Source organism: Oryctolagus cuniculus, chromosome 3 (assembly GCF_964237555.1).
Source record: "Oryctolagus cuniculus chromosome 3, mOryCun1.1, whole genome shotgun sequence".
In the NCBI taxonomy this organism is placed as follows: Eukaryota; Metazoa; Chordata; class Mammalia; order Lagomorpha; family Leporidae; genus Oryctolagus; species Oryctolagus cuniculus.
Window position 1 is genome coordinate 141745424 of NC_091434.1, and position 26351 is coordinate 141771774.

The 26351-nt window shown below is 48.3% G+C and overlaps 2 protein-coding genes across 9 annotated transcripts in view; one reads left to right on the forward strand and one right to left on the reverse strand.

Annotated features, from left to right (window-relative positions):
- Positions 1-16818, forward strand: part of CCDC146 (coiled-coil domain containing 146) — a 206088-nt gene extending 189270 nt beyond the window's left edge. The window contains exons 12-19 of the mRNA XM_002712021.5: positions 1351-1439; positions 1535-1699; positions 2813-3037; positions 4603-4831; positions 10352-10480; positions 10896-11033; positions 14480-14728; positions 16309-16818. Coding sequence (XP_002712067.2) covers positions 1351-1439; positions 1535-1699; positions 2813-3037; positions 4603-4831; positions 10352-10480; positions 10896-11033; positions 14480-14728; positions 16309-16512 — 1428 coding nt within the window. The 3' untranslated portion in view covers positions 16513-16818. The remainder of the gene's footprint in view (positions 1-1350; positions 1440-1534; positions 1700-2812; positions 3038-4602; positions 4832-10351; positions 10481-10895; positions 11034-14479; positions 14729-16308) is intronic.
- Positions 16819-18634: 1816 nt separating this feature from the next.
- The window catches only part of GSAP (gamma-secretase activating protein), a 169072-nt gene continuing 161355 nt past the window's right edge, over positions 18635-26351 (reverse strand). For 7 of the 8 annotated variants that reach the window (XM_070071192.1, XM_051848869.2, XM_051848867.2 and 4 more), the window contains 5 exons: positions 23241-23360; positions 22210-22271; positions 20862-20963; positions 20638-20737; positions 18635-20221 (listed from right to left, as the gene is read on the reverse strand). In XM_070071192.1, the coding sequence (XP_069927293.1) occupies positions 20130-20221; positions 20638-20737; positions 20862-20963; positions 22210-22271; positions 23241-23360 (476 nt within the window). In that variant the 3' untranslated portion in view covers positions 18635-20129. The remainder of the gene's footprint in view (positions 20222-20637; positions 20738-20861; positions 20964-22209; positions 22272-23240; positions 23361-26351) is intronic. The other variant, XR_007920492.2, reaches the window with a different exon arrangement.

Here is a 26351-nt window from a genome sequence, read left to right on the forward strand (position 1 = left end):
TGGAACGGAGGTGGACTGGGTGACTTCTCCCTGTGGAGTACAGCACTCTGGGTGTGGGAGCGGGGAGGACAGGAGCAAGGCAGCTGCTCTGTCCCAAGCCCTGACAGTAGTTCAGCCTGCAGTCAGCTTCCCAGACTGAAGACCAAGTCAGTGGGTGACGGTGAGTTCCCTTCCCACAGAAACTGCGAGCAGTGCGGTACACAGCAACTTCTTCCTACCTTGACCTAAGATGGCAGCTCACAGCCATCTGTCTCCTCTTGTCCCAGTCTTTTTTTTTTACTTCTTCAAAAATTTCCATCAGTGAGACCCATGGAAACTAGTCCTTTCTTCGTTTTTACATAGCCCAGCATAGCTTAAGTTAGTGCAGCTATACCCTACTCAGCCATCTTGGATCTCCTCTCCCTGGGTACTCTTAGCACTGGAAATTTGTCTGCGAAACATTAGCTGTCGTTTCCTTCGGAAGGAGGGCCATCTTATTCTACTTTCACGCCACATCTATGTGCCTTAAAAAAGACAGAAGATGAAAGGGAAAAGCAATGTTGCTAAGCCCCGCAGGGTGGGGTAGATGATACCACATTTTAATATGTCTTATTCTTTATACTTTCATTGTTGATTCTTTATATGGTAACCCGAGTGTTAGTTTCTTCTTGATTCCTATATTCACTGAGAATAACATTAAGTAAATTTCTCACATCAATCTTATCTCTGATGGCAAGTTTCTTTCCAACCACTCATGCCAAATGGGTTTTGCTTTCATTATTCCTCGGGAGAAAAAAAAAAACTGATAGAAACCCTTCCCTCTGGTTTCTTCCAGCAAACGCTTCATCTTTGAATATGTTTCTTATCCTAGATGAGCGACCACTATCTTTAAATTTGAAGAACTGGAGTATTTAGTACTTGGTATGTTTCTAGGACTTTAGAAATATCACAGCTTTCCTTAAAAAATATTCACATGCAATATGTTGGTCTCAGCTTAGAGCTTTATTATGTAGGAAAACACACCCAACATGCAAAAGATGGGAAGTCACTTTAAAATCCTCTGTGTCTCTCACAAAACAGCTCAAAAGGGTTCAACTCATAACGTTTATCAGGCTCACTAGGAATCCTCCTGTCTCTCCAAGTTTCCCCCCAGTTTCCCTCACAACGAACCTGTGCAGGCTTCCATTCTTTGTCTGCTGTCCTTTCTCTTCCCTAAGCCACCCGTTGACCCAGCCAGCGTGGGTGGTTTCAGAAGGCGGGGCAGTCCCGAGGTGGCCAGGACGGGATGTTCCTCCACGGATGGGAATGGCACAGGGTGAGGCTGGGAGTATTCACGTGGCCTTCACTTCACACATAATTCTTACATTTCAGCAAAAATATAACAACATCATTAAGGAAATCAGAGCAAAGGATCTCGAAATCAGGATCCACAGAAAGAAAAAACGAGAAATTCACCGAAGGTAAAAGAATTGCATGATTTGTCTGTGTAGGTGGTGGAGGAAACTCCATTTTTATTTTATAAGTTTCAAAAAAAAAATACTTGGTATTTTCACAGACTCAAAAATTTTGCTAAACTGTACGACACGGTGCGAAATGAAAGAAACAAGTTTGTTAACTTACTTCACAAAGCTCACCAGAAAATAAATGAAATAAGACAGCGGCACAAGATGTCATTAAACGAACTGGAAATTTTAAGAAACGGTGCGGTGACTCAAGAGAGGTACGTGGGTACTAACCATTGTCCTTCCAAAGCTTTGTCTTCTGTTTCCTTTATGCTTCTGAAAGATCTGGGGACAGCAAACTAGGAAGCAGTGACGTGTGTGTGAGCTGGGACAGGCGTGTTTCAGGGCCCTGGCTCAAAGTTCTAAGCATCTGGGCACAGTGGCTTCTGCTTTCTGTTCGGGAGCCATATGTTTTCAGTAAATAAACTATAATATATATGATTTTCATTTGCCCAATTAGAAAATATAGCATACATCTGATCAGTTGCACTTATTAGCCAACATTTCATGGGCTTGCGGGAGCCAGGGTCCACAGTGTTCCTAAGAGGTAGCTCCCTGGATTCAAATCCCAGCCCTGACACTTATTAGCTATGTGACCTTGAGCAAGCTACCTGGCCTCTCTGGGTTCACTTTCCTTATCTTAAGAATAATTCATACTGCATTGGACTTTTCCTTATTCATGGGAGAACCCATGTAAAAACCCTCAGAAGAGTGGCAAATGGTTTTATTAATGTATTGTTTGCCCAGTGCCAGGTTCTGTTGGGTCCTTTCATTTATGTCAGTCCCAGGTCCCCAGAATCTCGACAGCCATGACCTTCTACCATTGGTCATTATTGCCCAGGTTCCCTTCATAAAGATGTTACACAATGGCCTCACCAGGGGAAGAAGAGTATGAAAAATACAATTTCCTGATCCAATTCTCACCCAACATGAAAGCCAAGCACCCTTTATGTAGGCCACGCCTGAGTCGAGCACCAGCCTAAGTCCAAGGTTAGGGTCACTTAGACCATCTATGTCCTCCAGCCAGTGTGGTCTCCTAAAGGGACAGCACGTATCCAAAAGACTACAGGCTCTTGCTTTGGGGAAGGGGGAATGGCAGAAGCTTGGGACACGAAGGAAAGATGTCCTAATTTGGATGGGGGAGGAGCTGAGGCCTAGGAACGGGACAGAACTTTCTGAAGCGTATCCGATGAGGCACGTCCACCGTCACTACTGCTAGCGTCCTGCCAAAGGCCACGCTACAGCAAGCGCTACGGCGATACTGCTTGTGTCCCGGTGAAGGAAACTCAAGAAGAATGATCCTCCTACCCCTTGTCCCATTATCTTCCCAGAGAGCTCCAAAACTCCATCCTGAAACACGCCAACAACGTCACCATCCGAGACAGCATGCAGAACGACGTGGGCAAGATCACGGCCAAACTGCAGGAAATGAAAGAGAAGAAGGAGGCGCAGCTGAGCAACATCGACAGACTCGCCAACACGATCACCATGATCGAGGACGAGATGGTGCAGCTACGCAAGAAATACGAGAAAGCCGTGCAGCTGCGCAATGAGAGGTAACCGGCAGGAACTAGCGTGAGAGCCAAGTACCGAGGTGCCCTGCGGAGAAATGGCACCCCTTTGTCTCCCTAGGCTTCATGGAGTGAGGACATTGACCTCAGGTGTCTTAGGCTTTGGAGGGGAGGGGGCTTCGTGACTGGCCTGAAACCTGGTACGAGAGAAGGCAGGGGGCCAGCGTTGTCGCACAGAGGGTGAACACTTGGCACCCGACGTGGGCACTGGTTTGAGTCCTGGCTGCTCCACTGCTGATCCAGCTCCCCGTAAGAGAAGCAGGCAAGGAGGGTTTGAAGATCCAAGTCCTTTTCCAGGCTACCGTTCAGGACGCCTCCAATACGGTCAGATTCTGTCAGCCTAATGGTTAGAAATAAGTCTTTAGAACTTGCCTCAATTTTTGTGGTAGGTTTGGTCTTAATGAAAATAAGAAACCATCCTCCCCATTCCTTTGCAAAGCGAGTACATAAGACCTTTGGAGTAGCATTATTTCTTCCAGGCTGCAATTACCGCATTCATCAATTTCCTATCTGAGAGCTGCCCTCCCCCACTGTGCTCGGAGAACTCGGGGTGTGGGATTGCAGCTGCCCTCGAGTAACCACGTCTGGGTTCATTCTTGTTTTTGCATCACACTCTGTTTGTGCATGCTTCTGTGTGAAGCAGGGGGTGCCAGACCCCGAGAGGACAGCATGGTGCTTTATTAAAGCATGGCTCCTGGCTTCTGTTGTCAAGAGGAATTGATCACAAGACGAGCCTCAGGAAAGGGAAAGACAAAACCACGGCCAACTGCGTGCACGTTTGCTTTGAGGGTGGAGAGAAAGAGAGCGATCGAAGGGGGAGCCTGGGGAGCAGGTGGAAGAGCTGTAAGGTCCCATGAGGCACCACACAGTCTCCCAGGGCTGGCAGGTGTCCCCTGGAGGGAAAAGTCCTAGTTGGCTCCTGGCCCAAACCAAGGCAGGTGAGCAAGGCATGTGTGGCCAGGCCCCGGCAGGATCAGCTGTGCCAGAACAGAGCCCCTGGAGTTAGAGAATTCTTTGTTTCCTCCCCACAGTCTCTTCTCAAAGAGGGGGTCTTTCCCCTGGCATGAATCCAAAGGACAGATTTTTGCCTGATGATGGGGAAATTAGCATAAAAAAATTTCTAACTTAAAAAAAAAAAATCTAAAGAGCCTGACAACTAAGAGCAGATGGCTCCCCAAACACTTCCCCTGGCCTCTTGCCTGCACACTTCTGGCCAGGCCCTGGTTGGCAAGGCTGGCCCAAGTAAAAGCAGCTGCAAAACACTCGACTCTGGGGCCCCTTTGTTCGTGTCTTGGGAATGGCATTCTCTCCTAGCCCAGGAGACTGGTGGTGCTGGCAGAGACACCGCTGCCAGACAGCCACACGGTCGGCCTCAGTGTTGAGATGCCAAACTACCTGTCATGGCCCCAGGGAAGCTAAGGACCTGTTGTTTTTTTTTTTTTTTGGGGGGGGGGTGGTACCTTGATGTGTATTTTTGCACCATCATGGTTGGTCCAGCAGCGTCCACCACACCCACTGAACATTGTTTCCGCTTCTCCATTGGCCCACAGCGGTGTCCAGCTGATAGAGCGGGAAGAAGAAGTGTGCATTTTCTATGAGAAAATAAATATCCAAGAGAAGATGAGACTCAACGTGGAAATCGAAATCCACGTCCTGGAAGAAAAGATCCGCTTCCTGAAGCTGAAGATCGCAGAGGAGCAGAGACACATCCGTGTCACCCAGAAGCTACTGCCGGTCAAGAGGGCCCTGGACGCCGACCTCACGGTGCTCCAGATTCAGGTAGGGGAGAGAGGTCGGGGGACCCACGCTGGGGCCAGGGGCCCCGGCCCGCTTGCTAAGTCTGTAGGTTGTTCGGGTTCTTGCCCATAATCCAAACCATGCTCCTCCTCGTACCTGGGAGAGCCCCCAAATCTCGTCTTGTTTCAAAATGCCTTTGAATGATGCTCCAGGCCTCCGAGTCAGGGAGCTGCCCTTTTCCCTCGGGCAGCCTGTTCTGCCTTTCTTGGAATTTAGACCCTCCCAGGATGTACTGCCAGCTGAGCCTCCTCACAGCTCTAAACTTCCAGATTCTAGGCTCTCACTCCCCCCAGGCTAACCACGCTGTCCCTTCATGCCAGAAAGAGCCTGGGGAACCATCTCCCTCTTATTTTGTGGATTCTTGCTCTGTGTGGCGAGAGGTTGCCTGGAACGAGTATACTGTTCACTGGTCATCACCTGGAACTGGACTCCTCCTGAGTCTCTGTAGTTGCTAGAACTTAGCTGCCTGGCCTTTGCCAGGACCTTTTAAGAAGTAGAATAAAGGCCAGCACCATGGTTCACTAGGGTAATCCTCCGCCTGCGGTGCCAGCACCCCGGGTTCTAGTCCCAGTCGGAGTACTGGATTCTTTCCCAGTTGCTCCTCTTCCAGTCCAGCTCTCTGCTGTGGCCCAGGAGTGCAGTGGAGGATGGCCCAAGTGCTTGGGCCCTGCACCCCATGGGAGACCAGGAGAAGCATGTGGCTCCTGCCATCGGATCAGCGCGGTGCGCCGGCCACAGCCCGCCAGCCGCAGCGGCCATTGGAGGGTGAACCAACGGCAAAGGAAGACCTTTCTGTCTCTCTCTCTCTCACTGTGCACTCTGACCAAAAAAAAAAAAAAAAAAAAAAAAGAATAAAGCCAATGCAATTCAACCAGAAAATAGTAAACGAGAAAAGAGCGTTATAAAGTTCTTTCTTCATTTTTTTTCTTAATGAAGAAGAATTGTAACCTAAATTTTCCTCATTGATTCAAGTGTAGCAAGGAACAAATTCTAACCTAAAACATGTTTTCTACAACACTGGGTTTGCTTAATATTGTTGAGAGGCAGAAGGGGAGAGAGCAAGATCTTCCACTTGCTGGTTCGCTCCCCCGAATGCCTGTAATAACCAAGGTCTTGCCAAACCATAGCCAGGAGCTAGGAACTCAACCTGCAACCCCTGCATAGGTGGCAGGGACCCAAGGAGTTGAGTCAGTACCTGGTGCTCCCTGGCAGGCGTGGGAACCTTTTTCCTGCCAAGGGTCATTTGTATATTTATAATATCATTCACGGGCCATACAACATTATCAGCTTGAAAAGAAGCCACTGTAGATTGATTGAAGTTCAAGTTCCACCTGCATTGGCAGTGGCAGGGCCAGACCATATGATTTCTTGTGGCTTATCTAGCTTGTGGGCCAGCCGTTCCCACACCCCTACAGGGTGTGCATTAGCAGGGAGCAGGAATCCAGAGGAGAGCCAGAACTTGAACCTAGGCACTCTCAAATGAAGATGTGGGTATCCCCACATTTGCTTCTGGATATCTAAGTACACTTAAAATTATCAAAAATCTGGGGAGTGTTTTCCAGTTTTGGTTTTGTTGTTTTGTTTTGTTTTGTTTTGTAAGTCAATGTCATTAGCTCATGCTGCAGAATTTTTTTTTAATCTTGTCAAGGTGTTGTGGGCTAGGTTAGGTTGAGTCTAAATTCCTATTCCAGGCCCTTGCCTCTTACTTAGAGAAGCATTCTAAGTACAGGCACACATATGATGTCAAAGTGATAAAGTTTATTTAAAAGTGAAGAAAGTGGGCCGGCGCTGCGGCTCACTAGGCTAATCCTCTGCCATGTGGCGCCGGCACACCGGGTTCTAGTCCTGGTCGGGGCGCTGGATTCTGTCCCGGTTGCTCCTCTTCCAGGCCAGCTCTCTGCTGTGGCCAGGGAGTGCAGTGGAGGATGGCCCAAGTGCTTGGGCCCTGCACCCCATGGGAGACCAGGAGAAGCACCTGGCTCCTGCCATCGGATCAGCACGCTGGCTGCGGCAGCCATTGGAGGGTGAACCAACGGCAAAGGAAGACCTTTCTCTCAGTCTCTCTCTCTCACTGTCCACTCTGCCTGTCAAGAAAAAAAAAAAAAAGAAAGAAAAAGCAAGCAAGCAAGCATGCACAGGCATTGTTGAGATAGAGTGGGCCAGGAAAGGAGAGGATGAGAGGGAGATTTGAGTACCCTGCTTCCTTGGGGAGACAGAGAAAAGAGTCCTCTTCCCCTTTGCCAGGGTTTTTATGAGCTTAGAAAGGGGAGTGGCTATAGGGTACCACCCCTAGGCAGGTCCCATGAAAGGGGAGGTACATCCTGGGGAAGGGGTGGATAGGATTGATTGACAAGTGAGTGGATGGGATTACTTGGGGCAAGGAAGGTGTGGCTACTAATTCATGGTCTTAATCTAGCTATCTTCCTTCTCCCCTATCAAACGGGTTCATGGAACTGAATGATAGTCCTAGTTTCCTATTTCATGCCCTTTGAGTTAGCACAAACATGCCCAAATCCTGATTTCGGTTCTTGGGGATTTTTTTTTAACCCATGTTCCCACTCATTTCTTCAATGACAGTAGCCCAGATTTAGGTTGATTGGTTGAAATGTCTTAGCCTCCCTCCGGTTCTGAGCCCTGCTTCCAAGAAGTGATCCACTTGTGGGACACCCTCACCCAGCCTCAGCCTGTACCTGCATGAGACTGTTCACGCAGGGTCCCTGTCTGTAGTGTGTGGGGTCAGCACAGAAAGGCATAGACGATCACAGGTATCCATGCCCTTCCAAGCTGTCTGGAGCCACTCCCTCTCTGGGGACCGTCCCCCAGCGTTGCACCTCTGCAGCATACACACGTTGCTGGATTTCTCGGGCTCCTCTTTCCCTCTCTCGCCTCCCCTCTCCCTCCCCAGCCTCCTCACCCCAGGTCACCCCCAGGAACTCCTCATTTGTCTCATTCCCTTCTACAGAATCGCCTGTTTGCTAAAACTTGGCTTCAGGTCCATCTTTGCTCATCCTCAACTATAAAGATGCCCAACAGAACAAAAGGGCTTTAGGAGCACACATAACTTTCTTCTCTACTGTGCAAACACAGTCCTTGTGTTAACTCTGAATCAGTATTGCCATTCAATGGGTAAAATTAATGCTTCTTCGAAAAATCTATTTGGCATTTCATCACACACAACCAGTTTTGCAGTGTGAAACACGAATTCGGTGCTACCCAGGAGGGACGTGCCAACTACATGTTCTCGCCACTTACCTCTCTCCCCAGAGCTGGTTCAAAGTTTATGAACAGCTGAGTGGAACAACTCCCACTCTTCTTTCAACTGCACTCGACTGCTCACATTTTGTGCTCTGGAGGGCTGTGACGTGAGATTACAAATTTCAGATGGGCCAGGTTTGTGTTCTGCACAGCCATGCCGTATGCCTGTCATATCCTGTTATTTGTTAGAGCTGCAGTGCCTTTTTTTTTAATCTTCCCCTTTTTTGCATCATTCTTGGAATTCTGCTCAAGTTTGCGTTTTTTTCCCGTTTTGGGAAACAGTTTTTTTTTTTAATTGTCCCACTGCCTAATCCAGGACTTCACATGAGTCACAGTCTCCCGGTTCCTGCAATAATGGATCTATTTTAGGTACCTTGGAAGCTCCAGGGACCATTTTAGGATACTAGGGAACTATTTTTTTTTAATGGAAAAAATAAACCATTTTTGCTCCAGTGTTAACGAGGAAATAAAATCAAGGCACGACTTTGATAAGCAAGCACCATATTTTTTGTTCCTCACTGAGTTTCCTAATGAAAGAAAACATTAAGTGCTGTTAATAAACGCATATACAAGTTTCCATTCTCTACTAAGGGCAATTAAGGAAAGTGGAGAGAAAAGAAAAAAACTATACGTCACCACTTAGAATTCTTCTTCCAGGAACCTGTATTGCTCTTAAATATCTAGGGATCTTCAGAAAGTTCACGGAACAATGGGATGAAACTAACACGCACTTCCCACAACCTTTCAAAGCCTGCGGGGGTCTTATCCATTTGATGGAAGATAAGGCTCGATATCATGGGGTTGATTCCATTGGACAACTGGGGAAGCAAAGGCTTAGAGGAAGTCAATGGCTTGCCTGTGGCTGGCACAAGTCTTCAGCAGGAATGCGGAAAACAAGGCCTCCTGGTTGTCACCACGTTCCACATCTCTTCCCCGAGAGCAGCAACTACGCGTGACCGTATTTCCTCCTCCATCTCCAGTCTCACTGATTCAACAAATGCAGTAGATATGTAAGACCCTGTATTGGGAGGTTAGCAAACAAGACACAAATGGCTCAGGCTGTCCTCAGTGTGCACGTCGTGTGACATAGCAATCTAGAATGTTCTTCCTCTTTGGGGTGCCATGACACCTATGGGTAGCACAGGGTCCTGCGTTCTGTGTGCCAGCTACCTTGATTTTCCCCATGGTCTACTGCCACGGGATGAAGGATATAGAGTTTTCCTTAAAAGTTGTTACTTGGGGCTGGTGCTGTAATGTCAGAAGGTTGGGCCTCTGCCTGCAGTGCCAGCATCCCATAGGGGCGCTGGCTCGAGTCCTGGCTGCTCTACTTCCAACCCAGCTCCCTGCTACTGGCCGAGGAAAGCAGTGAAAGATGGCCCAAGTGCTTGGGCTCCTGCACCCACATCGGAGACTCAGAAGTAGCTCCTAGCTTCTGCCTGGCCTGGCCCAGCCCCCACCACTGAGGCCATTTGGAGAGTAAACTAGCAGATGGAAGATTCTCTTTATTTGAAAGGCAGAGGTACAGAGAAATAAATCTTGTAAAAAAATTATTTATGTGAGAAGCAGAAAGACAGAGCTCCCATGTAAATGCCTGTAACTGAAGCCAGGAGCCAGGAACTTGATCACATGGGTGGCAGGAGTCCTGTTACTGAGCCGTCACCACTGCCTCTCAGGGCCTGCATTAGTAGGAAGCTGGAGTCATGAGCTGGGTTTTGAACCCAGGTACTCTGCCCCGGGACCCAGGTGTGTTAACCACTGAGCCCAAAGCCCAGCTGGCTGTGTAATTTGAGCCCTGCAACCACAAAGCATCCCACAAATCTGAGTGGCCTTCAAAACATTTCTAAAAAATGTAGGTTATGCTAAACAATGCATGGTTTTCTTTTTTAAAGAAAATTTGCAATTGAAGAAAACTTACCTTTCGATTCCATTTTTCCCTGAACTTTTAAAAGTACCCTTGTAGAACACGTAATGGGAACTCAACTTCCTCTGATGGTCCCGAAAGTCCTCCCTTGCCTATTGGCCAACTGTAGGTATCAGCCTCACAGCACCTTAAGTGAGCAGAGCGGAGGCCGAGTTTTGCCAGGGGCCCAGCTGATGGGCGTGGGAAGAAGACAGGGCTGGCTCACTCTCCCACCCTGGCCTGGGTGGGTCCTGCTCAGACCCTCAAGGCCTGGGCTGTGTGCCTTGAAGATGCACTGAGCTGTAGGCTTGTTCTTTAATAGTGCTTGCTTCTCTCTTGTCTGCCAGTTCTCCCAGTGTACAGACAGAATCCAACACCTGGAGAAACAGTTTCTAAATCCTGAGGGTCAGAACAGAACCCGCTTCCTCTCGGGGAAGGATATGACCGAAGAAGAAATAATGGAAAAATTAGATGAGGTGAGTGTCGCTGCTAGACATCACCTCCCCGTGCCCCCTCGTTGGCACCTGCAGTCCCACAGAGGCTGCGTGTCATGCGGGCAGGCCTACCCTCAGCTCACAGGGGAGAATGTCCCAACTTGATTCAGCCACGTAGTGCGAGAAGGCAAAAATCCAGTGGTTTCCAGAGTCCAAGGGTTCCTTCCTCTTACAGCCCCAGAGGAGTGGTTCTGGCCCCTAGAATGGTTTCAGCTGCCTTTCTCCAGGGACCAATAGCAGGAGAGCTGAAAGACACAGGTGCTAGCTAGGGACTAAGCAGAGCCCTACCCCACCCGGGGCAGGACCCCTAGAGTGATCTGGAAGGGGGATACCCGTGAGGTCTTTCAGCAAACGTGTCTCCTCCTCTCTTCCTGTTAAAACTGTTTTTCGACCGTAGCTGGAAGTTCGGCTGGCCAAAAAGGAGGAGCAGTTACTGGAGAAGGACTTCATCTACGAACAGGTGTCCCGGCTCACGGACAGGCTGTGCAGCAAAACTCAGGCCTGCAAGGAGGACACGCTGCTCTTGGCCAAGAAGGTCTGCCGGCCCCGCCCCCTCCCTCCGCTCCGCTCCTCGGTTAGAGAATTGCCTAAAAAAAAGCTCCCATCTCAGTTGCTGACTCGATTCACTTGCTAGTAGGAAAACCTAAGCTTTGCGGTAACAGCTTGGGAGTCTGATTCAGCAAGATAATTGCTCCAACATGACCCTGTAGCCTTTCCAGTTCACGTGCTTTCTAGTGGCGGGAAGGCCTCCCTTTCCCATCCAACCAAGCAGCTCTGCTCCAGAACTCGGCCCGAACCAGCAACGGGGGAGGGGACGGGGACTGGTCACGAAACGGCAGTCACACCATGGGTGGGGGAGGGACCACCGGGCCCCCTTGGGAAGGAAAGGTCAGTCCCATGGCGCTTCCTCCTTGAATAACCTTAAAATACCAAGACGCGGGCTTCCAAGCCACAGGGTCGAGGAGGAACCGATAGAAAGTTCCACTGAAGGACACAGCCAGGGGGAGAAAGGCTGGGGACTGGGAGGCAGTGTCCCGAGACCGTGCACCCCAGAGCAGGTGGACCCCCAGCCCTTGCAAGCCAGCGATATCATAGTGACTGAACACACTCGTGCCTGCTCCCTCAGGCTGAGCCTGACCACGCATGTGTGTGCGTGCGCGCGCACACACCCCCCAGAGGCCTTGTGAAGACATAATGGTAACGCTCGCACCCCAGGCTATGGGCTCCTAAGGGCAGCCGTTATCTCTCATTGTTCTGGTTTCCCAAGACGTGGAAGCAAATCCACTGAACACGTACACAGGCAGTCTTGTTCCGGGAACAGTTCCAGCAACTACCCGGAAAATGACTTCAAACCTCGGGCTGCCTTGGCCACCCTTCGCCCTTGGACTTCAACCCTCACGGCCTCCGCTGATCATGCATCCCAGCGGCTGCTGCGTCATCCACAACTCTCCCTCGTGAAATCAGGAATGCTAAGTGTGCTTAAGCTCAGGAACGCTGCCTGAATCAGCCTTGCCCGTGTTTCTTTAAGCGTCATCTGTCTTCCTGTTGCAGAGTCAATTTCCTTTTCTTTGGGGAAGTCGTTTTCCGGAATCTCTCTGGAGGCAGCCACAATGCTAGAGAAATGGAAACAGGGGTCGCTTGCTGCCAGAGACGCTCCCAGCGAGCTGAGTCCGAGCCTCTGATTAACCTCTCTCCTCCCCCAACTTCCATGCTCTCCATTTGCCTCTGCTCGCCACCCACAATCTCTTCATAGTAGGAAGAACTGGCAAGTAGTAGAAAGACATTTAGACCTATGAATGATCTGAAGTCTCAGTTTCCTCATCTGTGAGATGGGTGTGATATGAGCTAAAGCTGTTGCAAGTCTTACATAGCTGAGCATGTAAGTGTCCTTAGCCACTTAGGGGTATCACTTTTCCTAAATAGCTTATGGCTCCTTGTGCCAGTTTCCCAGGTGAACAGCAATATGGGAAGTCTCAGAACTTGATACCAAGCTTATTTGAATTTATGGAGGAAAAAGGAGGTTGGCCAGTTTTGCACACACAGACACACAAGTGCATTAACTGAATTAGATTTATGGTAATGACTTAGCATTGAGGCTTTACAGGACAAGTCTTTTTCACTCAGTACATGCTTCCTTAAAAATCAGTTCCGGGCCGATGCCGCGGCCCACTAGGCTAATCCTCCGCCTTGCGGCGCTGGCACACCGGGTTCTAGTCCCGGTCGAGGCACCAGATTCTGTCCCAGTTGCCCCTCTTCCAGGCCAGCTCTCTGCTGTGGCCAGGGAGTGCAGTGGAGGATGGCCCAGGTGCTTGGGCCCTGCACCCCATGGGAGACCAGGAGAAGCACCTGGCTCCTGCCTTCGGATCAGCGCGGTGCACCGGCCATAGCACGCTGGCCGCGGCGGCCATTGGAGGGTGAACCAACGGCAAAGGAAGACCTTTCTCTCTGTCTCTCTCTCTCACTGTCCACTCTGCCTGTCAAAAAAAAAAAAAATCAGTTCCAAGCAGAACAGTCATAAAAATTTATATTCCCTGCTCCCTTAAGGGAGTTTGTCTACAATAATCAGTTACTACATTTTCAGAGGCCAGGAATGCACCAACACCAACATTTCTCTCAACAGATGTGCAGCTATGACCAGCGTATGCCTATTAAGAGAGAAAGGTAGGGATAGTTTGGGGCATGAAAATGAGCTTCCCCAATCTGTCCTGGTCCATTCATTCCTTCAGAAAACATCCTATTGTGATTTTCTTTGGTGCCTCATATTCTAAGCACTATTCCAGGAGCTGGGCATATCATCATGAATAAAACAAATAGTCTTTGACCCCGTGAAGAATGTATTCTTACGGAATAACAGGCTATGACTGCTGAGCCGAACACACATGGAATAGGTGGGCGGTGAGCCCTGCTACAAAGGGAAAACAAAGCAAGGAGAGAGCAGTGTCTTTGGGTCGAAGGAGTCTCACTACTCCACTGCCCCACACTGGCTCTGGATGCACCCTGAGCCTCCCCACTCTGGAAGCCAGAAAGCTTACCAGACCCCCCAATTGCAATTCTACTCCTTTCCTATCTTCTGCAATCATTTCTTCAGTTAGTCCTAACTTTATTGGTGCTAAACCTGTGCAACACCGCTCACTCCACATTATTGGCCAAATTCTCCCCAGTTCCGCTCATGCTTGCTTACGATGCATCCCAGGAATAATGGCCACTTAGGGGTATCGCTAAACGATTCAAATGTGTTGAGGCAACGGTTTCCATAAAAAGCATTCTCCACATGGGAATTTTGAGGATTAGCTTATACAAGCAAAGAGTAACTTCTAAAGATAGTTTTCTTCTCCTTGGTTTTTCTCTTGGTTAAGTGACAAACTAATAACAAGGAAAACTTGGGCATCAAGCAAACACCTTCCCCTCTCACCCCCTCACCTCTTTAGGGTAGCCACTTAGGGGAAGCAGGCGGTGCAGCAGGTTAAGGTGCCTGCTTCCCATATTAGAGTATTTGGATCGGCGTCCCCGCTCTGATCTCCTTCCTGCTAACATGTACCATGGAGGCAGGAGATGGTGACTCGAATAGTTGAGTCCCTGCCACCCAAGTGAGAGATCCAGACTGAGTTGTAGACTCCCTGCTGCAGCCTGGTCCAACGATGGCTATTGTAGGTATTTGGGGGAAGATATTTACCTACCTTCCTTCCTCTGTCTGCCCTTCAAATAAATAAAAATTTAATATAGATCCTTAACTATTCCCCCTTGAAATCCAATAATCAGATAAAGGACCCTTTCTTTTCTCTTTGTCCTTATTTACACAACCAGTGTGTTGGGCTCAATCTCTGAGGTCCCTTCCAGTTCGCATTTTCTATGACTTCCCAGGTAAACAACTCCTTCCTTCGGGCAAGAATGATTCCCATAGGCATGGCCAGCAGCCTGCCATTCTCTTCCAGTGACCAGGGGATGGATACACAGACTAAGCCTCAGGCTCTTTCATTCCAGATGAACGGATATCAGAAAAAGATCAAAGATACTACTGAGAAAATGATGGCTATTGTGGCCGAGTTGTCCATGAAACAAGCCATGACCATCGAACTCCAGAAGGAAGTCAGAGAGAAACAGGAATTCATCTTCGCTTGCAGTTCCAGGATGGAAAAGGGTCTGCCCCTCAATAAAGACATCGAGAGAGAATGGCTGAAAGTACTTCGAGACGAAGAAATGTATACCCTGGCGATGGCTGAGAAGTCTCGGGTAAGCTTTGGCTCTGTTGCGTCCCTAAGATGTGCCAGCAAGGGCTGTTTTGCGAGTCAACCTTCCCAACACAGGCTGAGCACTCTTACCAAAATGCTTGGGACCAGAAGTGTTTGGGATTTTTATGATTTTAGAATATATGCATATATACACACGGAGATATCTTGGTGATGGGACACCAAATTCAGTTATGTTTCTTCATCAACACAACCTGAAGCTAATTTTATAAGTATGTTTAGTGCACCTGCGTTTTGACTGTGACCTGTCACATGAGGACATCTAGAATATTCCCCTCGAGGCATCACATTGGCACTCCAAACAGGTCAGTTCTTGAGCATTTCATAGACAAAGCATGCTCAACCTTTGAAAAGTTGCCCACTCTGCCATACATGCAGTCCCACTGTCATTAGAAGTTTGTTTTCAGATATTAAGTAGACAAGTCCAAGTACAGAACTCCCTGAAAAACCCTTCACAAGCATCAAGTCCCACCCACAGCCTTGCAACCTGGGGTGTGGCTGTACAGTGGGCTCCCACCAGCACAGCACGGGCTTTACCCATTGTACCTCTGCTCAGACCACAGCGGCCTCTTCCATGTCCAGCTGCTGGGCCTCGAATAGCATTCTGAGGCCTCCAGTCTCATTGTGGTTGCCACAGCCTCCTACAGACACCGCACCTGTTGTGTCTGGTGTCACATGCCTCAGTGTCACCTGTTTCTCTTCCTACCACTGGACCCACCTACATCCACCTAAGTCTCCTGTCTTCCCCATGGCCTTTCTGTTGTCTTAGGGCAGAATCCGGCATCTCTTTCCAAGGAGTTCACATCCCAGGATCATATAAGTCACTCCTAGCTTGTCAAGTTGACATCCTCAGGAGAATCACTACTCACTCCCTAGCCCAAGAATAAGGTACCTTCCAAACGCACACTGGAAATACTGGCTGTACTGTAATTTCCATACCACCTGGAACCATACATCTTAGAACACTTGGATTTTACCTGTGGTGTCTGCTGTATCACATACAGTTCTGTTAGGTGCAATGAGAGAGTGTTCTGCTTTTCCAGAGAAGCAGGCCAAATCTTGATGATCTTGAGGCTCAAAGCAAGCTGAACTCATTTTTCTCTTCTTGATTCCACTTTAGTCCCATTAAGACATTAATCACCACTGACTTACCAAAGGAAACACATTGTCAAAACATGGAAATAATTAGTGCTTGGTGGTAGGTACTGAGGTTGGAATACACAGTACATTTCAGACCCGTCCATCAGTTTTTAGTAAACCTGAAACCCCAGGAACAGTGTGATGCTTGAGCAATATAGTGCGTTCCAATGAGAAGGTGTGTGTGTGTGTGTGTGTGTGTGTGCGCACACGTGCATGAGAGAGAGAGAGAGAGAGAGAGAGAGAGAGAGAGAGAGAGAGAGAGAATTCAGTAGCTCCACCCTCATACCTTCATATCCCTTTAGGGGAAACATCAACCAGCCCAGCCTGAGGCTGCTTGGCCCCAGCTGTGTCTTTTGGGAGGCCCTGAGGTTGAAATGACCTCTGAGTTATCAAGAGACTGAAACAAGAATTCATTCCTTGCAGGAGTTCATGGAAGCAGATACCCACCAGCTGCCCAATGGTGTGTACACGACGGCAGAGCAGCGTCCAACCGCCTACATCCCAGAAGCAGATGCCACCCTGCCTCTGCCAAAACCGTATGGTGCTTTGGCTCCTTTTAAGCCCAGTGAACCTGGAGCCAACATGAGGCACATAAGGAAACCTGTTATAAAGCCAATTGAAATCTGAGGACATGCGCCAACCCAGGCTTCGCCGAGAGAGGACTGTCCCCAAGCCTCCTCATGTCCCCAGCTGGAGTATGCAAGCGTCACCATCCCCCCGTTACAGATACACAAGACTCTCACAGTTCAACACCCACCAGCTGCACCCCACATGATGCTGACTGGGACACAAAATTGTCCTGCAGTTGTGTCAATGCACACGCCTGGATTGCTCATGTATTTCTTTTTTCATTCTGACTACATTTCAGAAATAGCTCTAGTAGGTAAGGTGCCATAATAATGCAATCCAAATAAACCAACTTTCAATGAAGAACAGAAATTGGCAGAGGTCTGTTTGTCAACAGAAAAATACTGTTCCATATACACATTTGTTAAAAGAAAGAATAACCATCAGACTAAGAAAATGTCCCAAGTATTGCAAAGCCGTAACTCCACTTTGTTGAAGCAGCAGCAGGGCTTGAAGTTGATGCTGGCAAAATCTAAATCATGTAGGAAAACACAGTAGCTTGTCGCTTCTGAAGTACTGTAACGGTGATTCTTCTAAGAATCCTTTAAGGGCAAAAGTAATTATATCCTCACTCACCCCCCTTATAAAGCCAGGGTTTTTGCAATAGTATATGCAGATAACCTTGTGATGACTTTAAAGTTATACAAATTCCTCCAAAACCTCGTGAAAATATTTGCAACTTTGCATGTGAAAGAACTGAAAATGAAGCCAGTTCCACTTACTCCCTTAAATGTATTATAATAGAGTTTCACTGCTTCTCACTCAAGTACATTTTCCTATTTATATTTTCTCCTGTGCACGGATACTCAGGTTTGAAACCTATGGTTTTTATTTCACTAATATGCTATCACTAGCCTTATTTTATAGTGGTAGCAGTTAAGACTTTCCTTTTGCACCTCTACAAGTAAGAAATATCACATCCCTTTATTTGGCTAAATCAACCAGTCTATTCCGAGCACCCACCCTGGCAGACTGGAAGATTTCATCTCATTCTTGGCCTATGACTGTCACCTGACTGCTTGGCAAAGTCACTCTGAAGCAGTTACTTGCGAGTGCCTTTGATAAGTAACCCGGTAGAAGCCATGTGGATGCTGCAGACACTTAAACACAGGTCCTGTGTTGTGGGAACTAGTGGCTTCATCAGGGGATGCAGAAAATATACACAGAAAATTTGAACATAAGACTGGGAAAAACTGTTTAAATCAGAGGGAAGGTCCTTTGACGGTGGACACCGAGAAGGAAGGTACCGCCATGGCGGGACCGGCCTGGATCAGTCCGCGGGCATGTTTAATCTCGCCCTTCAGCAGAAATAAGGTTTTAACAGGTGGAAAAGGTTTCCAAGGCGGCTAACAGCCTGAGCAAGCCTTGGAAATAAGACGACAAAAGTTGTGTTTCAAGGCCCAGTGAACTGATCTGGCTGAGACAGAACCGGCTCATGTTGTGTAAGGTCAGGATGGGAGAGAGCTGCAGTGTCAAGAGGTTTGAATCTGCTCCTGTAACGAATGGCAGATTATTCAGGGGTTACTCCTGGAACAGAGTGACAGGATCAAGCTGGTGTTCATCTCAGATGTGCATCCGATAGAGTACAGCTTAGGAAGGGACCACACTAACCCAGGCGTGGAAAGAAAGGAATGAAAGCGAGGAACCAAAGGTAATGACCGTATCAAGAGAAAGACTCAGCGCAGCTTCCCTGTCGGGCTCCGAGGTGCTGAGGCTCGGTGACCAGGAAGTATCAGAGTCAAGGGGAGATTCTACAGCGACAGCACACAATGTATTTTTATAGGAAGTAAGTCGAGTTATCACACCAGTGAGTGATATTTATAATCATTAAAATTTCACAAGTTCACTGAGAACTGGAAGGGAGAAAGGTGGAGGGTTCGGGGCTATTCCCAGGAAGCACCTACAATTTACGGGTCAGAATGAAATTATGTAGAAGACACGGTAAGAGAAATGGTACAACTAGTTAGTGTCGTGGGGCTTCTGGCGGAACATGTTCAGGGACTCAAGATTCCTGGCTCAGACAGAAAGTCTGTTCAAAGCACAGGAAGAGACCCATCAAAACTTTCAGTGTGTGTGTGTGTGTGTGTGTGTGTGTTTAATGAAAAGATATTACTAAATCAGATTTTTATCAATATAAAAAACTTTAATATAGTTTCACTTGAACCATCAGGCAGACAAATCTAAACCCCTTACATACATAAGACTATGGGTGACAATTACTCCATATTACATTCTTCTATTCTGGAACTAGCAGACTTCTTTTAGTCCAAGTTCACTTTTAAGTATAAGAGTTCTTCAATAACTACATAGAATCAAAACATGTTTATTCTTGTGCAAAAATGTTTTTGAAATCCATTCAGGGCCAGCACTGTGGTACTTAAGCTAAAGCCATCGCCTGCAGTGCCAGTATCCCATATGGGCACCGGTTTGAGTCCTGGCTGCTCCACTTCTGATCCACCTCTCTGCTATGGCCTGGGAAGGCAGTACAAGATGGCCCAAGTCCTTGGACCCCTGCACCCACGTGGAAGACCCAGAGGAAGCTCCTGGCTCCTGGCTTTGGCTCAGCTTAGTTTCCACCATTGTGACCATCTGGGGAGTGAACCAGAGGATGGAAGACCCCTCTCTCTCTCTCTCTCTCTCTCTCTCTCTCTCTCTCTCTGCCTCTCTGTAACTCTGCCTTTCAAATAAATCTTTTTTAAAAATTCCATTCATATAAACAATCTTCCAAGAGTTCATGGAAAAGAAGTCATAAAATCTATACCTGGATTTTCCAACAAAAATGTTAACTCCATTTTCCATGGACATTAAAAGTTTTGTTTGAAAGGCAAAGATGAAGAAGCACCTTCTGATATTACATGTGTATTTTTGTAGAAATTGTTACTTTACTTATAATTACATACTTAACTCCAATCAGGTTTCTGTAAAATTTAAGTAAAACCAAATTCAAAGTAAAAGCAGCAGCACCCACCTGCTATTTCACTCCCCAAATGCCCACAGTGGCCCCTGACCTGGGATGAAGCTGGTAGCAAGAACCCAATCGCTTGAGCTATCACCGCCGCCCTCCAGAGTCTGCACTGGCGAGAAGCTGGAGCCGGGCATCGAACCCAGGGACTCTGGTGTGGGATGCGGGTGTCTCAGGTGCTGGCTTCACTGCCAGGCCAAGCATCTGCCCCTTCACAGCGTTTCTGAAGCTCCCTATCTTCTTTCCAAGAAGAGTCCTTCGATAAGGTTTCATTTTTCATCTTGTTATTTTCAGTAACACACGTAGTTATCACTTTCCTAAGCACTGTTCCCTACATTTTTAAAAGCATATTTGATTTCAGAGAGTGATAGAAACCGGCGTTTGGCCTGCGACGTTACAGGGAAGAGCATTCTTTGTGCCGCCGCATGCCTCCTTGGACTGTTCACTTCTCTATATTTGTGCACCAGCTCCTTAAAACTGGCCCGAGACACGCAGCTGCGTTCTGTCTGAACAAGTCCCGCGCTGCAGCTCGGCTGGCTCGGTGCCGCAGTCTCCTGTGGGTTACCAGTCTGCCGTCTTGCTAGAGGATTCCCAGCAGGAGATAGGCTGGTGACCGAGATTGCAATACCGGGCGCAGATCCAATTGCATTTGCTCTTACAAGCCTAAAAGCATCATGGTGTGTTTCAGAGCCGCTTCCTCCACAAATTCTGCATCCACGTTGTCATGTCCTTCACACGCATAGAGATCTGGGGTGGTGGGGGGAGAGGGAGAGAGAGAGAGTTAGTTACTATAGAGCCATGGAGCACTGATAAATTTGTGCCCATGGCTCCATCGCATCAGATTTATTTTATATTTTAGTAAAACGCATTATTCTGAGAGTGTTCAAATTGATGAAACTACAGCACCAAAAAAGACCGTTCTCATCAACAGGCTTTAAAACCCCCAAACCCTTTCAAAACTTCAAAAGCGATTAGGTTATTCCTTTGGTAATTTATTCTAGGTAGCAAGTTGCATACTGCTCATGACAACCACTTGCAATAAAAAAAAACCTCCTTCTAACTAAGGGTATTTTGGAAAGAAAACAGTACCCAGAAGTCAAACAGGGAATGACTGAGGCATCAAGAGAAAAGACGCCAAAGCCCGAGAACAGAGGAGTGGTTACCTTTGTTGGAAGATTCCAGATCTGTCAGAATTTCGATGAAGTAGTTCAGGGGCAGAAATTCTATACTGAAAGACGACTTGTCGATGGTAGAATTCCAAGGCTAAAAGGGAGAGCACTTCTGGTATTAGCTAATCCTCCCAAACAGCACTAACTTCAATACAGGCTGACATGGGCGAACGGGATTCAAGCCCTGTCTCACAGGCTGTCCCTTCCCACAGACGCACCTGCTTCTTATAGTTCTGCAGGAGTCGAGTCACGTGGCCCCGCGAGATGATGTTCGAACTCACAGGATGATCCCAAAGGCGACAGATCTTCTGGCCGATGCACTATCACGCAAACCAAAACGTGCAATACATTAAGGAGCACAAACCTCACACTGCATCAGACGTACTTTATGTCTACTCCTAATTTCCGAGGCATCCTCCCACAGCTCCGAGTCTAAAGGAGAGGCCATTTATGACCCGGGGCCCTCAGAGAAACGCCATGTTGCAATGCAGCATGCGTCTGAACTTGGAATAAATACCATGGCCTCCCATGCCACTTTAAGGAAAGCCGTGTACACGTGGGTCTTCTTGCCACATTTTTTTTTCTGCTGCTCTCCAGCACCGGAGAGGTGCACACCAACCCCTCAGTGATGTCTGGACAGGCAATCAAAGGTTGAAGGCACGTGGACATCGCCTTCTCTGCCATCGCCTGGCCTAGAACATTCTAATTCTCTCACATACTGAAGGGGAGAGGGGGGAGTCAAATTCAGAGAGCAAAGGAAACGTTCAGCCCCAGCCCCCAGGGAGATGGGAGCCGTGGAAAATATGTGTGGCTCTCTTGCCTGTGCTCCGTGAGCGGGGAGGGACTGCTAGGATCAAGGCTGTTAGGTCCAGAAAGGCAGTGGGTGTTCCTTTGGGAGAAGATGGTGCCAAAGGGCCAAGTGCTCAAGGTACGTAAACAGCCAGGACGGAGCTGGCCAAGGCGCTCCGGGGCAAGAAGTCGGCAGGCTCGGGGCGTGGCGCACCTCCCTGTGGAATTTCATGTTTTCATAGTATTTTTTCCTGAGAGCTCTTCTAGCCCACCAAAAAAAAAAAAAAAAAGAAGAAGAAGAAGAAAGGAAGGAAGGAAAAAAAAAAAGAGGCATGGCTTTCAAACTTTTCCCCTCACGTTCCTCAACCTTCCCTTGACCTGGGAATGTTTTCCTGCCTGTGTAGAACTGTAGAAGGAAATGCAGTTCCAGAACCTTCTGACCCCACCTAGACTTAAATCACTGATCGGTTTAAAATGCCAAAGGCACGCGTTTCCCCTCCACCTCCCTCTCGGAGGCAGATGTAAACATCAGTGCGGTTTCCTGAGACGAGAAAGTGGCTGAATGTTCTCCGTGAGCTGCGCCAAGGCCACGCGAAGCCAGAAGAGCCAGTACGTGATGGGCTCCAGGGGGAGCAGTGACAGAGGGGTGGGATGGATGGGATTTCTTGGAAAGGGCTGCAAAGTGAAAGCTCAACAGACTTGAGCCCACAGCAAGAACAAACTGAAGGACGCTCCTGGCAAGGAGTAGGGAGAAAAGGACTTATAAGTCAAGGTTACCGGGGGAAGCCGCACGATGATGCTGAATTTCAGTTTTTCATTTTTCTCTGTGTCGTCCAGATCTACGACAAAGTCAGAGGTTGGCAAACAAAACAACCAAAACATCCATTTTAACAAATCAGCAAGTTATGCACAGTGGAGTGGTTCGTCCTGATAAGACACAGTCTGATTTTCCATCCTCAAGCTAAAGCAGAACCCTGCTGCAGACGTTCGTTTGGGACGCAGAGGTTGGGTGTGAGAGTCCAGCCTGGCAGCTAAGTCGCTCCGTTTCCTGGCTCCAGCGTCCGACTCCAGCTTTCCTGCTCGTGCAGGCCCTGGGAGGCAGCAGGGCTGGACCCAGTGACTGGGGTTCTGCTGCCCACGTAGGGTGACTGGATTGACTTCCTGGCTCCTGGCTTCAGATCAGCGCAGCACCGTCTTTAGTGGTCATTTTGGGGGTGAACCAACAGAAGGAAGACCTTTCTCTCTGTCTCTCTGTCTGTCTATAACTCTACCCGTCAAATAAATTAAAAAATAAATAAAACTCATCTATTTAAAACTGACAATTGAATCCTGTGAGAGTCATTATGCTACACATCTTGTTTAAAGTCCACATTCACATGGACAGTGCCTCTCTCGTTCATGTTCAAGTGTAACTCTGCCATGACAGAGTCAGTGAGCCGACAGCCATCCCAGGACACGTTCTTGAGCGGAAAGCCCGAACTGTCTCCTGGCCTCAGATATCCTTGGGCACAGGAAAGGCAGCCGAGAGCCGGCTGCGTGTGGCCTGCAAAATCCTGTGGGGTTTCCTGAAGGGCAAAGGCAGGTTAATGTGGCCCAAAGGACGGTGACAGGAAATGCAGGGACTCGGCAGGAGCAGTGGCGCCATTCATGAGGCCCAGCGCAAAATGCAAACCAGGAGGCCCTTGTTCAGACATTAAGAACTTTGAGATTTAGCCCAGAGCGATGCAACCGACCCTGGCAGCCTTCTGTGCAACCACATTGGTGGCTCCTGCCAGGAAGCCAGCGCTGGGGCACTCAGGCCAACTTACCTTTCATGAGCCTTGTGACAGCCGTCTCGGTGAGAAGCAGCACCCCGTTATCGATGTAATGCAGCAGGCTGTGCAGCGGGAGGCAGCGCACGCCAAGGATGGTGTGCAGAGTGTGGAAACCTAGGGTGAGAGAGCCCAGAGGGTCAGCGTGGCAGCCGGCCGTCCCAGCACCAAGAGGAAATGAATGGAAACATGTCACCAGGGGCACTAGGCTCAGCACTCCGTGTATAGCCCTTGAGGGCAAGGTCAAGGTCGCCGTCTTTGTATTCTCACAGCCAAGTACTGTGCTGGGTACACAGTAACCTTGTTCCCTTCCTCTGGTCCCTTCCTGGGCTACAGGAGGGCGAGGTGTGCTCGATGGAAAATGATTTTATGGTTTAGTGTCTCTCTAATTCTACAGTAAGACAGGGAAAGAGAACAAAAGGGCTTAAATGCCATAGGCTCAGCCTAAAAGGTTGCTGGGGTGGGGACCATTTTGCTGAAGGGAAACAAATTGAGACGAGACACAAACTGCTCATGTGCCTGGTCTCTGGTTATGCTCTAGAGAAGGGCTTTTGGGCTACATTATAGAAAAGACAGGCGTGAGGGGCTACCATGATGGTGCAACACGTTAACTGATGCTTACGACACCAGTTTCCCATATCGGAGCACTGATTCCATTCCGGGCTGCTCTGCTGCTGACCCAGCTTCCTGCTAATGCGCCTGGGAAGGCAACAGAACGTGGCCCAAGTGCAGGAGACCATGACGGAGTTCCTAGCTCCTGGCCCAGCCCTGGCTGTTGTGGACATTTGAGGGAGTGAACCAGTAGGTGGAAGATATCTCTCTCTCTCTCTCTCCTTCCCTCTCTGCAACTTTGCCTTTCAAATAAATAAATCAAGGAGAGAGAGAGAGAGAGAAAAGAAATGCTACATACACACAGCAAATCTACAGGAGTTCAGTAGAGAGGCAGTCTCTCTAGCCCATGTCTCATGGGGCGGGCTTCCCAGTGTGCACACACACACAGCTCTATGTATGCTGTTAATGACAAAAGATAAAAGTTAATATTCCTAGGCCAAGAGGATACCAGGCTAGGAGAAAGTCCGAGAAGCTGTCTTGGAGAATGGCGGCACTTGGGGAAACTTGGAAGAGTAACTAACCCCCAGGAGGGAATCGAGGCAAGAGAGGGCACTAGAAAAAGTCGGGTTCTGCCTGGGCACACCCAGGCATGACTCTGGCGGTACTAACAGCTGTAGGGAACTAAGCCTGAGCCTCCGTTTCTTCATCTCCAAGAAGGAATCACCAGTACCTTTCCCACAGGGCTGCTCTGACAACAAGAGCAAGGTCGAGGAGGAGCCCTGCGTGTGGTCTGACCACGGCCAGGACTGGCCACTGAAGAGCAAGCCCTTTATTCTGCACATGGCTGCTCATTCGATCCTCAGACAACACTAGGAGGGGGAGCTGGAGCAATCGAGAGTCATGAGAGCCAAGAAGCCTGCCCAGGATCGTGTGAGTGGGAGGCAGCAAGTTTAAATTTGAACCCGGGCTGTGGGATTTTAGCCTGGGTGTTTAACTGTATCACCTTGCCCTCATAAGCCGTAGTCATGTCAACAGACCATATAAACAAGGACCGAAAGGAGAGGAAGCACAGAGCCAACTCAGAAAACATCAAATGGCCCATGGACTGGGAATCCGGGCAAGAGAGGAATGATTAAGAGGTAAGGTTGAGGGGCTGGCGCTGTGGCATAGCGGGTAAAGCCGCCGCCTGCAGTGCCAGCATCCCATGTGGGTGCCGGTTCTAGTCCCGGCTGCTTCACTTCTGATCCAGCTCTCTGCTGTGGCCTGGGATGGCAGTAGAAGATGGCCCAAGTCCTTGGGCCCCTGCACCAGCATGGGAAACCCGGAAGAAGCTCTTGGCTCCTGGCTTTGGATCAGCGCAGCTCCAGCTGCTGTGGCCAATTGGGGAGTGAACCAGCAGATGGAAGACCTCTCTCTCTCTTCCTCCCCTTTTCTCTCTGTGTAACTCTGACTTCCAAATACATAAATCTTAAAAAAAAAAGATGTAAGGTTGAAAAAGTTAATTTATGCAACAAATCCCAACCAGGCAAAGTTGTGGGAGTTAAATAAAGAGCCAGATACCACTGCTGCTCTTATAATCCTCACACAGCCTACTGAGGGAAGCAGATCATCAAATAATCATAGAAACACTCATTTTATTTTGACCAGTTCCGTACCATGAATGAACATGACAAGGTTCGAATACTGGCTAGTGTGTGTCACACTGTCCCCAGGAAGTCAGTTCCTTCCATTTTCAAAAGGAGCTTGGACATCCACGGTGAACAAATCTGAAGCCATCAATCCAACCCCCTTCCCAGCCTTCTGTGTTAGGACAAACAAGGATTTAGGCCAGGAAGCCACATATAGTTTCCATGAAATCTTTCGAGGGGGCGCCTCACGACTCTGACTGCATTGGGATAATTTTCAGTCATCATTCCTCTCCTGGAGAGTCACTGTCAAATCCCTCTAGAGTAAAAACAAACTCATCTCGCACCTCTACTGAGAACAGACCTCATCAAACGAGAGGAAGGGATGGAGGCGGGATGAGGAATGTATCAGACACACCGCACGTGCAGAGAAGCCGAGAGATCCTGTGTGCACTCTGGGCCCATAAATGGTCAGTTTCAACATCAGCTAATTCAGTGGAATACAAAATTCAAGAAGCAGCACAGAATAGTAACATTGCACAGATTCCAGAGCTAGACTGCCTGGATCTGAATATTGGCTCTGTCGCTTAAAAGCTCTATGGCTTTAGGGAAATTATGTAACCTTTCTGGCCTCAGTTTTACCATCTGAAAAATGGAGCTAATATTAAGTGAAATTATATAATAAGTGCCATTTTGTTGATGAAAAACGGGATATTAACAATATAATGTAATTCAGTTTGAGTTCATACCACTTAGGATTGTTGTGAGAATCAAATGTGCTAATTTATGTCATGTACTTAGAACAGTACCTGGCATAAAACGAGCACTGTAAGTGTGTCGGCTTAAAATGAATGAATTAGTGATGGATCAAAAGATGAGTGGGTATATATTATTTAAACTCAGCTGAAATATTCTGTAGATGCAGCTGTCC